We start from the raw sequence: 12007 nt of genomic DNA on the forward strand, positions 1-12007 counted from the left end.
CAGATACTGTGCATGCAGGGCTGTATCCCAGGCAGCTGCTGGGCCATTTGAAGTGAGGTCAGGATGCAAAAGCAGAGTCTGGAAGCAAAGGGGACTGAGAAGACCTATTCTGAAAGCCAGACTTCCCTTTTTCCTGCCTGAGTTATCAGGTGCAGTGGAAGCATGTGGGATGGGGTGGTCTGCATTCTCTTGCCCCAAGTGTGCAGCTGTTTCCCTTGCAGTTTCTCCAGAGATTCATACAAAGTTCTCTGCTGCAAACATGGGCAGATCAGGGCTGTGGGACTGATCTGGGCTAGCACTGAGAGTGCAGTTGTGAACTAGCACTGGGGGTGGTGGTGGTGGTATGGGGATGTTTGTGTGTATGTCTATGTTTCTTTTAAAACCAGATCAGTAACTTGTCTCATTTGACAACTATGATTTTGGTCTGATGCTGGGAGCCAAAAGGCAACTTCTGCTGTTGGCAATCCATAGCGTAACATGCAACCATATACAAAAGAGTATCATCAAGTATATGATGGGTAGGAGTCTTTTATATATATATATATACACATACACACACATACAAATACACATACACACACATACATTTTTCTATATATATGTGTAAATACATACTTAATTAAGACAGCTCCATCTGGATTCCTACGGGACATTCTGGCCCTATAGGCACAGAACATGTAGCTAAACTGGGTAGTTAGAGAAGACAGTGAAAATGAATAGGGATCTAAACCTTATTACAGACACAGAGGATAAGAGTTAAACTTACCCAGGACAAATGGGGTCTAAAGGGAGAGGTCATGATCAGCTGTACATGATTGAAATATATAAAATAGCATTAAGAAAAAAACGATTAATAAGGATGAGATGGATCATCAGAATCAAGGATGCTAAGATGTAGTGGCAGTAGATGTATGTTATTCCAGCTGTCTGAGAGTTTTATTTGTGCTATAGAGAGAATAAGTGATGGCTTGGAATTCTTAGTGCTAAATGGGACCTAGAGCAGATCCTACTCCATCTTCAGGCTTTGTTTTGCCAGAAATGAGGATACATGTGAACAATTATTCAGTGGAAGGTTGTTTGAATATGCTATTATTTCCCAATCTTTTTTTGGACTGCAAGACTTTTAATAGTTTGGAAAGGCAGGTGTGATAACTGTATATACTGTCCTGTTTGGAGGAAGATTTGAAGAGGTTAGAGATTCCTTATGTTTCAGTGGTAGCCTGCGGCTAGGTTATCTTTAAGTGACTACAGAATCACAGCTTCAGAGTCTTCAGGTGTTCTAACCATGGGTTTTTTTCAGCACCATTCACAGAAATCTTTCTCATAACGGAAGTGGCCAATAAATACCTGCAAAAGAAGAGATAACAGTAGTTTAAGTAAAGGACTGAATTTTGGAGCTCTCCTTTTCCATAGGAAGCCTAGTGACTAGGCATTAAGGCCAAGTACTTAAGTACTTTTTACAGAATCGATTGCTGGAATTTTGAAACAAGAAAAATAGGTACCTCTGTAATGCTATTTGTACCGCTATCTGGCTAGTGCCTATTCAACATCTGAAAAAAAAAAAAAAAGACAAGACAAGAAACAGGAGAGGCAATAAATTAAACACATAGATATACAAACCCTAATAAACAACAGTTAGCAGAGATGGTAACAAAGACCAGAAATCTTAAATCGGAGGCTATTACAGGAATCACTGAAATATAACCTTGAAGAGGTTCAGCCAGATGTGTGATGATCATGTTTTTATTTTTCTTATCAGAATGGGTCTTATAGGAAAGCGTAAGTTTATGAGGTTTTTTTTTTTAGGGAGGATTGTGGGACTGTGCAAAAAATATTACAGGATTTTTAGAGGGAACAAAACCAGTTCTGCATTCCACAATCTACATATAAACATTATGTTAAATGTCTTCTCATTGTATAACTGCAAAGTGGCCACATGTGAAGTAATGCAAATAAATGTTAATAATTAGAACTATAACTGTTTGTTATAAAACCTTTTGTAATTTGTGTCTGGCATTCACATATGTAGTTATTTCTGTAACTGTTGATCTCTGACATGTACCCTTATAATCAACAAAACCAGCTTTCACTTAATCTCCCTTTCATACAGACTCTTTAAAAAATGTATGTAAATATACTTTTTCATGGACTCACAGAATCACTGAGGTTGGAAGGGACCTCTGGAATTCTGTAGTCCAACCTCACTTCCTCAGCACAGGGTCAACTAGAGTGGGTTGTCCAGGACTCTGTCTAGTTAGGTTTGAAGAATCTCCAAGAACGGAGAGTCTGCAGCTTCTCTGAGCGACTTGTTCAGTGTTTGACCACCCTCAGAGTAAAAATGTTTCTTCTTATGTTTAAGTGGACTTTCATGAATTTCAGTCTGTTGCCCATTGCTGCTTGTTCTGTCCTCTATCAGCCTCTCCTCATAAGTCATGTGCTCCCAGACCTTAATCAGTTGCTCAGTGCTTCACTGAACTTGTTCCATTATGTCCATGTCTTCCTTGTACTGGGGAAGCTGGAACTGGACCCAGTACTCTAGATGTGGTTTCACCAGCACTGGGAAGAGGGGAAGGATCCCCTCCATTACCTGTTGGTGATGCTTTTCCTAACAGAGGCTATTGGTCTGCTGAATTACTTAATTTGTGCTGAAGTAGTAAGCTTATGCCCTGGCAGCGAAATTCATGGGACTGATTAAAATGGACACATGATAGCATCTTTGGTACTCTGACTCTTGAACAAGAACTCGGCAAAGCAACAGTAACAGATGAGCTTACCACACACTGAGAGGAAGGGAACTTTCAGGACACGATTATCCCCTGTGGCAGTGCTGCTGTGCGTTGCTATTGTTGCAGGCTGATGTTTTGGAGCACCCTGCTTCAAATTGTGGCTGATGTTTCAGGTGAGTTACCATGGTGTGGTCAGCAGAGCTGTTTAGATGGAAGGGCGCAACTGTGTCTGGCAAGGCCAGGTTTTGCTACTGACGAGGGCTGATGCAGCCGAGAAGCCTGGCAAGAGAAGAGGGCCTACGCAAGCCTGGCCCAGCGAGGTGTGTGGAAGGGGGCTGGACTGTCAAGGCTGAGCCGATCTGGCCGCGCTGTGTGCGGGGGCGGGGGCTGGCATGGTGGGGCTGTGTGCGTGAGGAGGCTGGAAGGGTGGAGAGGGTAGGTGTAAGGTCATGACTGGGCTGACCTGGGCTGCGTCCCATGCAACAGGGCTGGCAGAGCTGAGGTCAGAGCAGGACCTGGGGCAGACAGGAAGGCTCAGGGCTACGGGTGGGACAGGGCGGGGGCCCGGGGAGGGGGGGCCCGGGGAGGGGCGGGGCGGGACACAGGGACCTGCGTGGGGCAGGACGGCCAGGCCGGGGTCCGTCGGGGCTAGGGCTTGTGGGACGGGGCCGAGCTAGGCCGGGCGCCGAGTCCGACCGGCGCGGGCACGGCAGGGCAGGGCAAGTTATCGCCCCGCTTCGGCGGCGGAGGAAGGTGGCGGAGGCGGCCGGGGCGGGGAGAGGGAGAGAGCGAGGAGCCGCGGCTCCGCCCCCCGCCACACCCGGTGCGGCAGGAAGAGGAACGGCCGCGCCCACGCCCAGCTCCCGGCCGGACCCGGCCCAGCGCAGCGCCATGGCGGCGGAGGAGATGGACGGGCTGGCCATGTCCCGGCCCCACTACGGCTGTGAGTACTGGGGCGCCCGGGGTCCCGACATCCGCGCGGGCGCCAGGCAACGACCTGCCCGGCGACGCCCGGCCCGGCCCGGCCCGCGCTGTCCGTCCCTTCCAGGGGAAGGTGCTGGGAGTGGAGGCTGGGGCGCCGCAGGCGCGGGGCAAGCCGCGGGGCCGTGGCTCTGGGACTGGCCCGCGGGCGCCGTGGGCCCCGCCGGCTCTCCGTCCGGGCCCCGGGGCGCGGCCCGCCGTGCCCCCCGCGGGGCGGGCGCCATGAGGCGCGGGAGCTCGTCCAAGCTCGACGTCCCTCGCCAAGCCTTAGAGAAGAGCGCTGGGAGAAAGCGGTGGATGGGCAGCGCGGGGGCGTCCTCCGGCTCTCCCGCCGTCGCCTCCCGCGGGCGGGCTCCGTGCCTCGCCCAAGATGTCCGCCGTGGGCGGGGGGGGGCGGGGGGAGAGCGCGGGGCGGGGGCGCCCCTGGTGGGAGGCCGCGCGGCGGCCGCCCGGCGGGAGAGGGGCGCGGGGCCGCGGCGGTCCCTGCCGCCTTCCGTCCCGCGGATTTCGGCGGGGACACCTGACTTACCGGGCGAAACGCGCGCCCCGATCGGCCACCTCCACCTCCTGTCATTCGCTTGCTGCGGAGAGGGAGGCGTTAGCTCAAGGTGTCCGAGATACGTGCTCGCTTGAGCTACGGTATCACGTCAAAAATGAGCAACAGCGGGGAAAACCGCGGCGCTGCGGATGGGAGGTGTCGTAAGCGAGTCGGTCAGACCGTGCGGTGCCGCCCGAGGTACCGGGCAGCGGCAGGTGGAGTGCTGGAGGAAGGGTTGTGTGCTGGACACGCGGCTTAAAGTAAGAAGGAAGGATTGAGTTGGGAGGGGAGGGAATTTTTCCTTACTGGTAGGCGTTACCCTGTGGTTTGGGACCGTTTTCAGCTCTTGTAACTTTGGGTGGGGTTGGAGTAATCGGAAAGATGCTTTTGCGGTACTCTAAACTGGCTTCTTTGCAGTTTGAACCAAGATCATCTTTGATCCCAAGTGCTGTTGTTGATACATCATCACATGCGTGCCTTTATCGAAGGCATTTTAGGTGTAAGCTAACCTTTGATTAATAACGGCATGACACATTTCCTATTTGTCAAGTTGGTCCATAAAACCTAAAAAGTTGTGGTTTGGGGTTTTTTTTGTTTTTTTTTTTTCTTTTTTTTCACGTGAGCACATAGATGAGGTATTTAGCTGTAAGAGCAGAAAGAGCAGGCTTTATCACTGAGGCTTTAAACACACAGGATCTGTAAGATTTAGGTACGTACCCCTATGCAGGTCCTCAGCTTGATCCAAAGATGACACGCAGGTTGTGGATCTGAATGATTCTCTTCCAGATGAGGATTGTGAGTAGCATTTCCATCTTTTTTAGAGATGGACTATAAAGACACAGAAGTGATTATATGATGTGAATATATATTGTTCTTCCTTAATCTTTGACTGCCAAAATTGGAGGATAGATGGAAGGACATGAAGTCACTGATGTGCTTTTGAGGAAGAGGAAGGCAAAGCTTGAGGAAAATAAGAAAATGAAGGACTGTTTCTGAGAAATTGGAAGATGGAAGAAATTGGATCACAGTCAAATTGAGAAATCAGAAAGAGGGAAGATGGCAAGTTGATGTGACAAGGAAGGATAAGGAAACAGGGTCTCTTCTGTTGCTTGTAAAGAACAGATAGACTTGGTCCTTCATTTTTCTGAGTCAGATAAAACCTGTGATGAGTTTCTGTGGGAAAGGTTGGATCTGATTTTTGGTGTGCCTGTTCAGTTACATTCAATATTCAACCATCTGAGAATGTGTTTTGACTATTTGCAGCTGTCTTGGATAATGAGAGATTAACAGCAGAGGAAATGGATGAAAGACGACGCCAGAATGTAGCCTATGAATACCTTTGTCATCTGGAGGAAGCAAAGAGGTAAGAATAAGTGGTTTTGAAACTGCTTTAAAAAAAACTTGTGATGTTTGGTAAGGGGAATAATTTGGGTGCAGCCTACCTCTTGTCTGTGTTTCTTAGTGGCTATATAGATTTGGTTAAAAAACCAAACAGACACCCCCCCCCTTTCCCCAAACAACTGACCCCTCTGATGTACTCCTCTAACATGTTCTTAAAGACTTTTTGTGACAAGGACTCCGTAGCTCTGGTGCTCCAGTATTCCTAGCACTGGATAGGTTCTCCCTGTTATCTAACTTGTGTATGTCATGGTGCAATTTTACCTCATTACTTATCGATGGACCTGAAGAACAGGTTATTCTCTTCTTAAGTGCAACCTTTTACAAATTTAAATTATAACTTTATTTTCCTTGCACTTTCCTTCTCTTAGACTGAAAACCCAGTTCTTGCATATTTCTCTGTGGGTCCTATTTAACAGATCTGCAGTATTTTTCCCTAGATTGTTTTGACTTCTCTCCACTTACTCCATGTCTTTCTGGAAGTGCACTGCCAAAACAGAAGAGTTTTCCAACAGGGGTGTTAATATGCATACTTACTAGAGCATAAAGATTGTTTTATGTACCCTGACAGATATGCTAGTATCATACGTTATGGCATGGTATCTACGTTTTCATAATGGTATGATGTAGTAGTGTTTTGCTGAGTTGCCACGCTTCTCCTTGAAGGTGTGCTGCTGGAATTTGTTCCTCATCCTGTGTTTATACGGTCTATATTGTTTTCTTGAGTGTGTTACGTTTCACTTGATCCTGCTGAATATGATTTTTCCTGATCTTTGTTTAATATGTTGAAATAATTTTGATCTTATTCCTGTCCACCAGCATGTGTGTAACTTTTGTGTCATCTCCATGTTTAATAAGCATGTAAGCATGCTGTCTTTCTTCATTCAGACAATTAATGAAAGTATGATCAGTAGATGCTATATATCTGCTATTAAAGTAAAAAGAACCAATTTTGAAAATGAATGCATGAAGTCTTACTGTTGGTATTTTTTAAAATCTTTTTGCAAACATTCAATCTTATTTTATATGCTGTACATGGAGAATAGAATGAGACAGACCGGTTTGTCTACTGCTTCCCTTCATGACAGTTGGGTCTTTTCATAAATTGGGCCTTTGTATAAATTGATTTTTTTTTTTTACTTGAAATTTAAAATGTTTTTTGAAGCCGAGATTGAGACCAAAGACAGGTTTTCAAGAACAAGATTAAAGAAAAAGAGGTGAGGTAATGTTTGTATTGGTTACTCCCTCTGCCCCCGACACTTTTGAAAGTAAGGCTAGTGTTTCAGTTTGCATTTTGTAATTAGTCAGGAAATGGATTGTGAGCATTTTGCAATTAGTCAGGAAATGGATTGCAAGCTTAGACTTTCCTTGTTCCCACAAAGATCTAGGCAAACTAGCCAATATGCCACAGAAAATAACTTCTGGAGCCATAGAAAAGTATGGAGTGTGCTTAAAAACATGTTCTAAATAGTCAACAGCATGTTTTGTCATGGCTCACTGAATACTTCCGTCTGCCTTTGTCCTTCAAAAGATGATATAGATGAAGAGCCAGAAAACTTTCTCTTTCACTGGCTGGGTGATGAATTTTGGATAAATCTGTGTAAGTCTTCCCCAGCAGGACAGACATGTTGCACTGTAATTTCATTGGGGAGGAAATGCTGAGCTTATACAAGTTCACTCCTGGCAGAGTATAAAGAAGGACTTCATTCCAGGATTTTAATAGTTTACAGTGCCTTACCAAGAATGTATAGTATATTTTTGAAGGGGCAGGGATCACTCAGTTTATGCTGTAGTCTTTTAGGTGCTTCATAACAACTGTCACTACTATAGACTCACAGAGGCTGCTTAGTTCCTAGCAGATAATAATTTTCTGTCCATACAGATTTGGATGAGGTTTGAAGTAGTGGGAAAGATCTGACAAAAAGTCAAAATAACTCCTTCCAATTGAATCCAAAATCTTTAGGAGAAAATGCTGGGTGACAGGGAGAGATGAGTTGTGCTGTAGTCACTGTCTATGCTTGAAGGAGCCCCAGATCCATCAATTGTGGACTCTTTCTGTTGTTGGCCTCAGAGTAAATGCTTTCTGAGGTTTTTGTTCTCTGTTCAATTCCATGTCCAGATTTGCAGAAAAATTCAGGCAAAAATACTTAACACAGCAACAGCTTTAATGTTTTCATTAAGCTCTTGCTTAATCATGGGGACTTACTCTTTAGATAAATAATCTTTGACTCTTAAAGTTTCTTGGCCATTTTATCTCTGCTTCAGAGTATTGCCTTGGTATTGATGAGGCTGAGCAGCTGGGCATTTGATTTTGCCACACCTTGTCAGAAACAAGATGTTTTCACCATTTTGTCTTGGATTGAGCCTTCAGGTGTTTCCAACAGTGCCTCATGGTTGTCAGTGTGTTTTGTGAAGAACGAAGCAACAGCTGTGTCGCTCAAAATGCAAGTAGTGGTGTTGCAGCCTTCCTCCTGACCTTGGCAGTCAGAGCACTTGCTTGTTAAGTGGAAAGTCTGCTTGGAGAGCTTCAGATACCCCTTTTCCAACCCTCAACCCATGTTTGCTTACTGGTATATAGGCTGTTGATGGGCTGTTCCCATATGTGAGTGGGAATTCCTGACTCCTATAGCTGAAGCCGTACCACTTTGCATAACAGTTAAACATTAAATGACCAGAAGGAGGGGAGCAAGCTCCTTATTTTAATAATTAAGATACACAAGTGAGAGCAGAAAGGCTTGACTTCATGGTCTACTCCCAAGATGTTTTTTTCCTCACTGAGCAGTCTTTTTGTAAATTGTCCTTTGAAATTTTTTTTGTTACTACTAGTACAGCCTAAAAGAGGGCTTTTGGCTGTGTTGTTTGCAAGGAGTTTATTTAACAAAAACAACTAAACCAGAACTGTAAGAGATCATTATATTTGAAATTAATGTCCTTGGTCTGAGATTTTCTGTATTTGACTTCTTTGCCAGTAGTACAACTGAGACATAACAAGTGAATTAGATACTGTAGCATTTTGCTTGTGCTGTTGATTACAGTGCCTCAGAGCTGTGGGTACGGATAGGAGGGTTTATAATCTTTCTTCGTAGTGAAAGATTTTCAGATTGGAAGTTACATCTATAAGGAAAAGAGAAGGACCTAATAGCAGAGGAGGGTATCTGGTATGCCTTGTGTCATACTCTCAGAAGCTGAAAAGGTGAACGTTGTAAAGTTGATGGTGGCTGGGGCAGGGTGGGAGGCATCTGAAGAATGATTCTTAGCGGCCACCCTTCTCCCTCCCGTAATCGTATTCTCATATTACATTATAATGTCGCATTCAGACACTGTAGTTTATATTCAGTTTTTCTATAACATAAAGGCACCTAAAATGATGTGAATAATATCATGTTGATTTGCATTGCATCAGCATTATCAGAGGCTTGCTATCCCTTTAACCAAGCAACAAATACAGAATCTAGAAGCAGAAGTGATTTCCCCCCTGCCCCCTGTAAATCTTAAAAGAAGGAGGTAAGATGAAAATTGGCTAGCACCTAATTTCATACCAAAATGAAAAATCCAGAAAAGTCTGAATTTCTGTGCTGTCTGATGTAACAGCACATATGCAGTAGCTTTGAGTATTTCATGAAGTTGTTTGGAGTACCTGTCTGCTAAAGAGCATACATTGGAGGCATTTTCAGAGGAATATCAGTAACTTGTACTTATTTAATGGTATTCTAGCCTGGTTTGTTTTTTCTTGAGCTGTCACTGTTGCTCTATTTAGCAGTTTTTGACTTGAGCTACTAATGTGCAACAGTCTTGTGAAACAGGCATTATTCTTGCTAGTTGGACAAAGGGAGGCAGAGTGTGCAACTAAATTGCTCAAGATTGTGAAAAACATTGAAATGAAAATTGGAGCTAAAATGAAGATTGTGAATAGAGGTATTCCTCTATTATGCTTGGACCAGATACCTCTTTCTTGACTAAAAATTGTGAATAAGTGTTGTTTAATACTTCAAGTTTGGTGGTTTGTGTTTGTTTGGTTGTTGTTTTTCTGTTTTTGTTTTGGTTTTTCTTTTTTCTGTCTCCAAATCACAGTAATCTATACAGAAAAGCTGCGGCAGCATAGATAAAACTGTAAGAAGTACTGTGTTCTGTTGTGACATGGCAGCTTGTGCTCACAGAAGGGTAAGGGTATACTTCTCTGGAATAGAAGCAACCCAAGAGAACTTCTTTTTGTGGTCTTTGTCTAGAAGTCAGGCTGGTGCACTATAATATTCCTCATCTGTGTTGTGAGGTAGCCTTATTTCCTATGTGGGTTACTTGTTGGGGTATTGTGGCATTTTCATGATGAAATTAGCATTTAACAATTTGGCAAAGGCTTTTTCAAGCTTTGTCTTTCACTGTGGAATATTTTATGTTCTCCAAGTTGGAAACTAGAATGTTGTTGGCTTTCTTGTTTCCTTATCTGGCTTGCTAGGTGATGGTACCCTGCTTTTCCCCTGGGATAGTAGGAAATATTTTCATTCTGGATTATGTCCTAGCATGGTGTAAGCATTTTAGTGCCCAGATTATGTGGCTTCCAATAACTGTATAATTTCCATTGTACCTGAGCAGTGTGTTTCTTCTTGTATGCATCAGGATGGAATCTGACCATGTGTGGTTTTTTTTTTCTTCTCCTTTTTGGGGTTTCTTGTAGATGTTCCCTGTTGATCAAGAAAAAGATGCTGCTTGTTCTTTATTGCTGATTTAACATGTTCAGAATTGAAGTGTACTATCTGTGATTTTGTGGTAATCCCCTTCTTTCTGACAGATTAGAAGAGGGCTTAGTGTAAAGTGATGACACTGTTGAGAGAAATAAATGTTTTGTGCCTGTGTGGTAAACTCTGAAGGGTCTTTCTGACTGATTGCTTTTCTGTAAGAATCACTTCCCCTCTCCCTCATGCATAGTCTCTCTCTCTTTAAAGTGGGGAGCAGTGTTTTGGTTTGTGTGTGGTTTTTTTTTTTTTTTGGTTTGTTTTTTTTTTTTTTTTTTTTTTTTTACTGGGATGACTTGTCTGTGTCTAAGCAAAAAATAAACCTAATTGTTTGCCAGGTGACCCAGTTAAATTTTGTTTCCCAGAAGAAAACTAATGTTTAAAGAAAGAAATCTGGTCTTCATCTTTTTGAGGTTCCCACTTTTAGTTTGAAAGTGTTTGGATGGATATCATTGTCTCTTGGAATTTGGCATAGTCATCCAAGATCTGCTTAAACAGGTTTCTTTCTCTTCAGAGGTGTAGGCTGCCCAGAAGGATGACGAGGAAGAATTATAGAGGTCACCACTTTCTGGATAGATTGAACACCTCTAGAGTTAGTGCTAGATGGGAAGCTCTGTAAAGCTTATTCTGTGAGTAACTTTGTAAAGCTGGTTCATCAGTGTCTGTAAAGGTATAGATACCCGTTGTTGAAGGAGCTCTTGTTTGAAGATAAAATATTTAAAAGGGTGCACTACAGCTTAAACCTGCTTGTGAAGGAAATGTGATAGTTGCTGTTTTACACAGAATTAGTCTCAAGAGGCTTCTTCATTGCAAATCAGAGATTTTTCAGAAAGGTGATAAATTGCATTGGTTCCATTCTCTGATTAACCTGAACATGGAAAAATTGTGGTAGTTCAGCTAAAATGTGTCTCATGAGCCTCTGGTAAGAAGAGAGCTGCAATATAGAGCTAGGTACCAATAAGGTAGTTTGAGAAAAAGCAGGATTAGGCTTTCTTACTTATTTTTGTACAGTTCTCAGTGTACCTCAGATAAGCAAGTCGTGTGCAGAAAATCTTGTTTAAATCCTCCTTAAATTAATCTGCAAATTGGGTACAGGCAAGTTTCCCATGGGTTTTGAAGCTGTAGAGTTGGCGCACTACCTCTTGGAGGATTCTGAGGATGAAGTTGTAATAGCAGTCTGTGGAGTACAACCTAGAGTGCCACAGCCCTGGTCTTGTGAACCAGAGCTGCAGTTAAAAGAATTTCAATTTTTTGTTTTTGTTTTTGTTTTATTGTAAACCTCAAGATAGCAAGAATAGTATCTCTGGAGTCCCTCAAATAAAAAGAAAGGTGAGGATTGTTCTGGGTTTCTCTGAGCTAATCCTCACCCCCCCACCCCCCGCCCTGCCCTCTGGCTTTTTCCCTAGATTTAGGCAAACCTGACTTGTGGGGTAAGATTTCTTTTAGCTTTTAAAGATATTTCTATTTGCATTCATATTCTAATGTCCAGAGCGTATGCAGCCCAGCCACAGTTTACTGTCCTTCAGTGATTTATGAGCAATTAATTACCTCAGAAGCATAAGAAATTATTGCAACTTTGCAAATAACAGAAAAAGAGAAGATAATGCAGTGGATCTTAAACTGTTCACAGACTA

The 12007-nt window shown here is 43.5% G+C and overlaps 1 protein-coding gene across 1 annotated transcript in view; it reads left to right on the forward strand.

Moving 5' to 3' along the window:
• The first annotated feature begins 3515 nt into the window (after positions 1-3515).
• The window catches only part of IQGAP1 (IQ motif containing GTPase activating protein 1), a 75258-nt gene continuing 66766 nt past the window's right edge, over positions 3516-12007 (forward strand). The window contains exons 1-2 of the mRNA XM_049813061.1: positions 3516-3669; positions 5509-5608. Of these exons, the coding sequence (XP_049669018.1) occupies positions 3618-3669; positions 5509-5608 (152 nt within the window). The 5' untranslated portion in view covers positions 3516-3617. The remainder of the gene's footprint in view (positions 3670-5508; positions 5609-12007) is intronic.

The sequence above is a fragment of the Accipiter gentilis genome, chromosome 10, assembly GCF_929443795.1.
Source record: "Accipiter gentilis chromosome 10, bAccGen1.1, whole genome shotgun sequence".
In the NCBI taxonomy this organism is placed as follows: Eukaryota; Metazoa; Chordata; class Aves; order Accipitriformes; family Accipitridae; genus Astur; species Astur gentilis.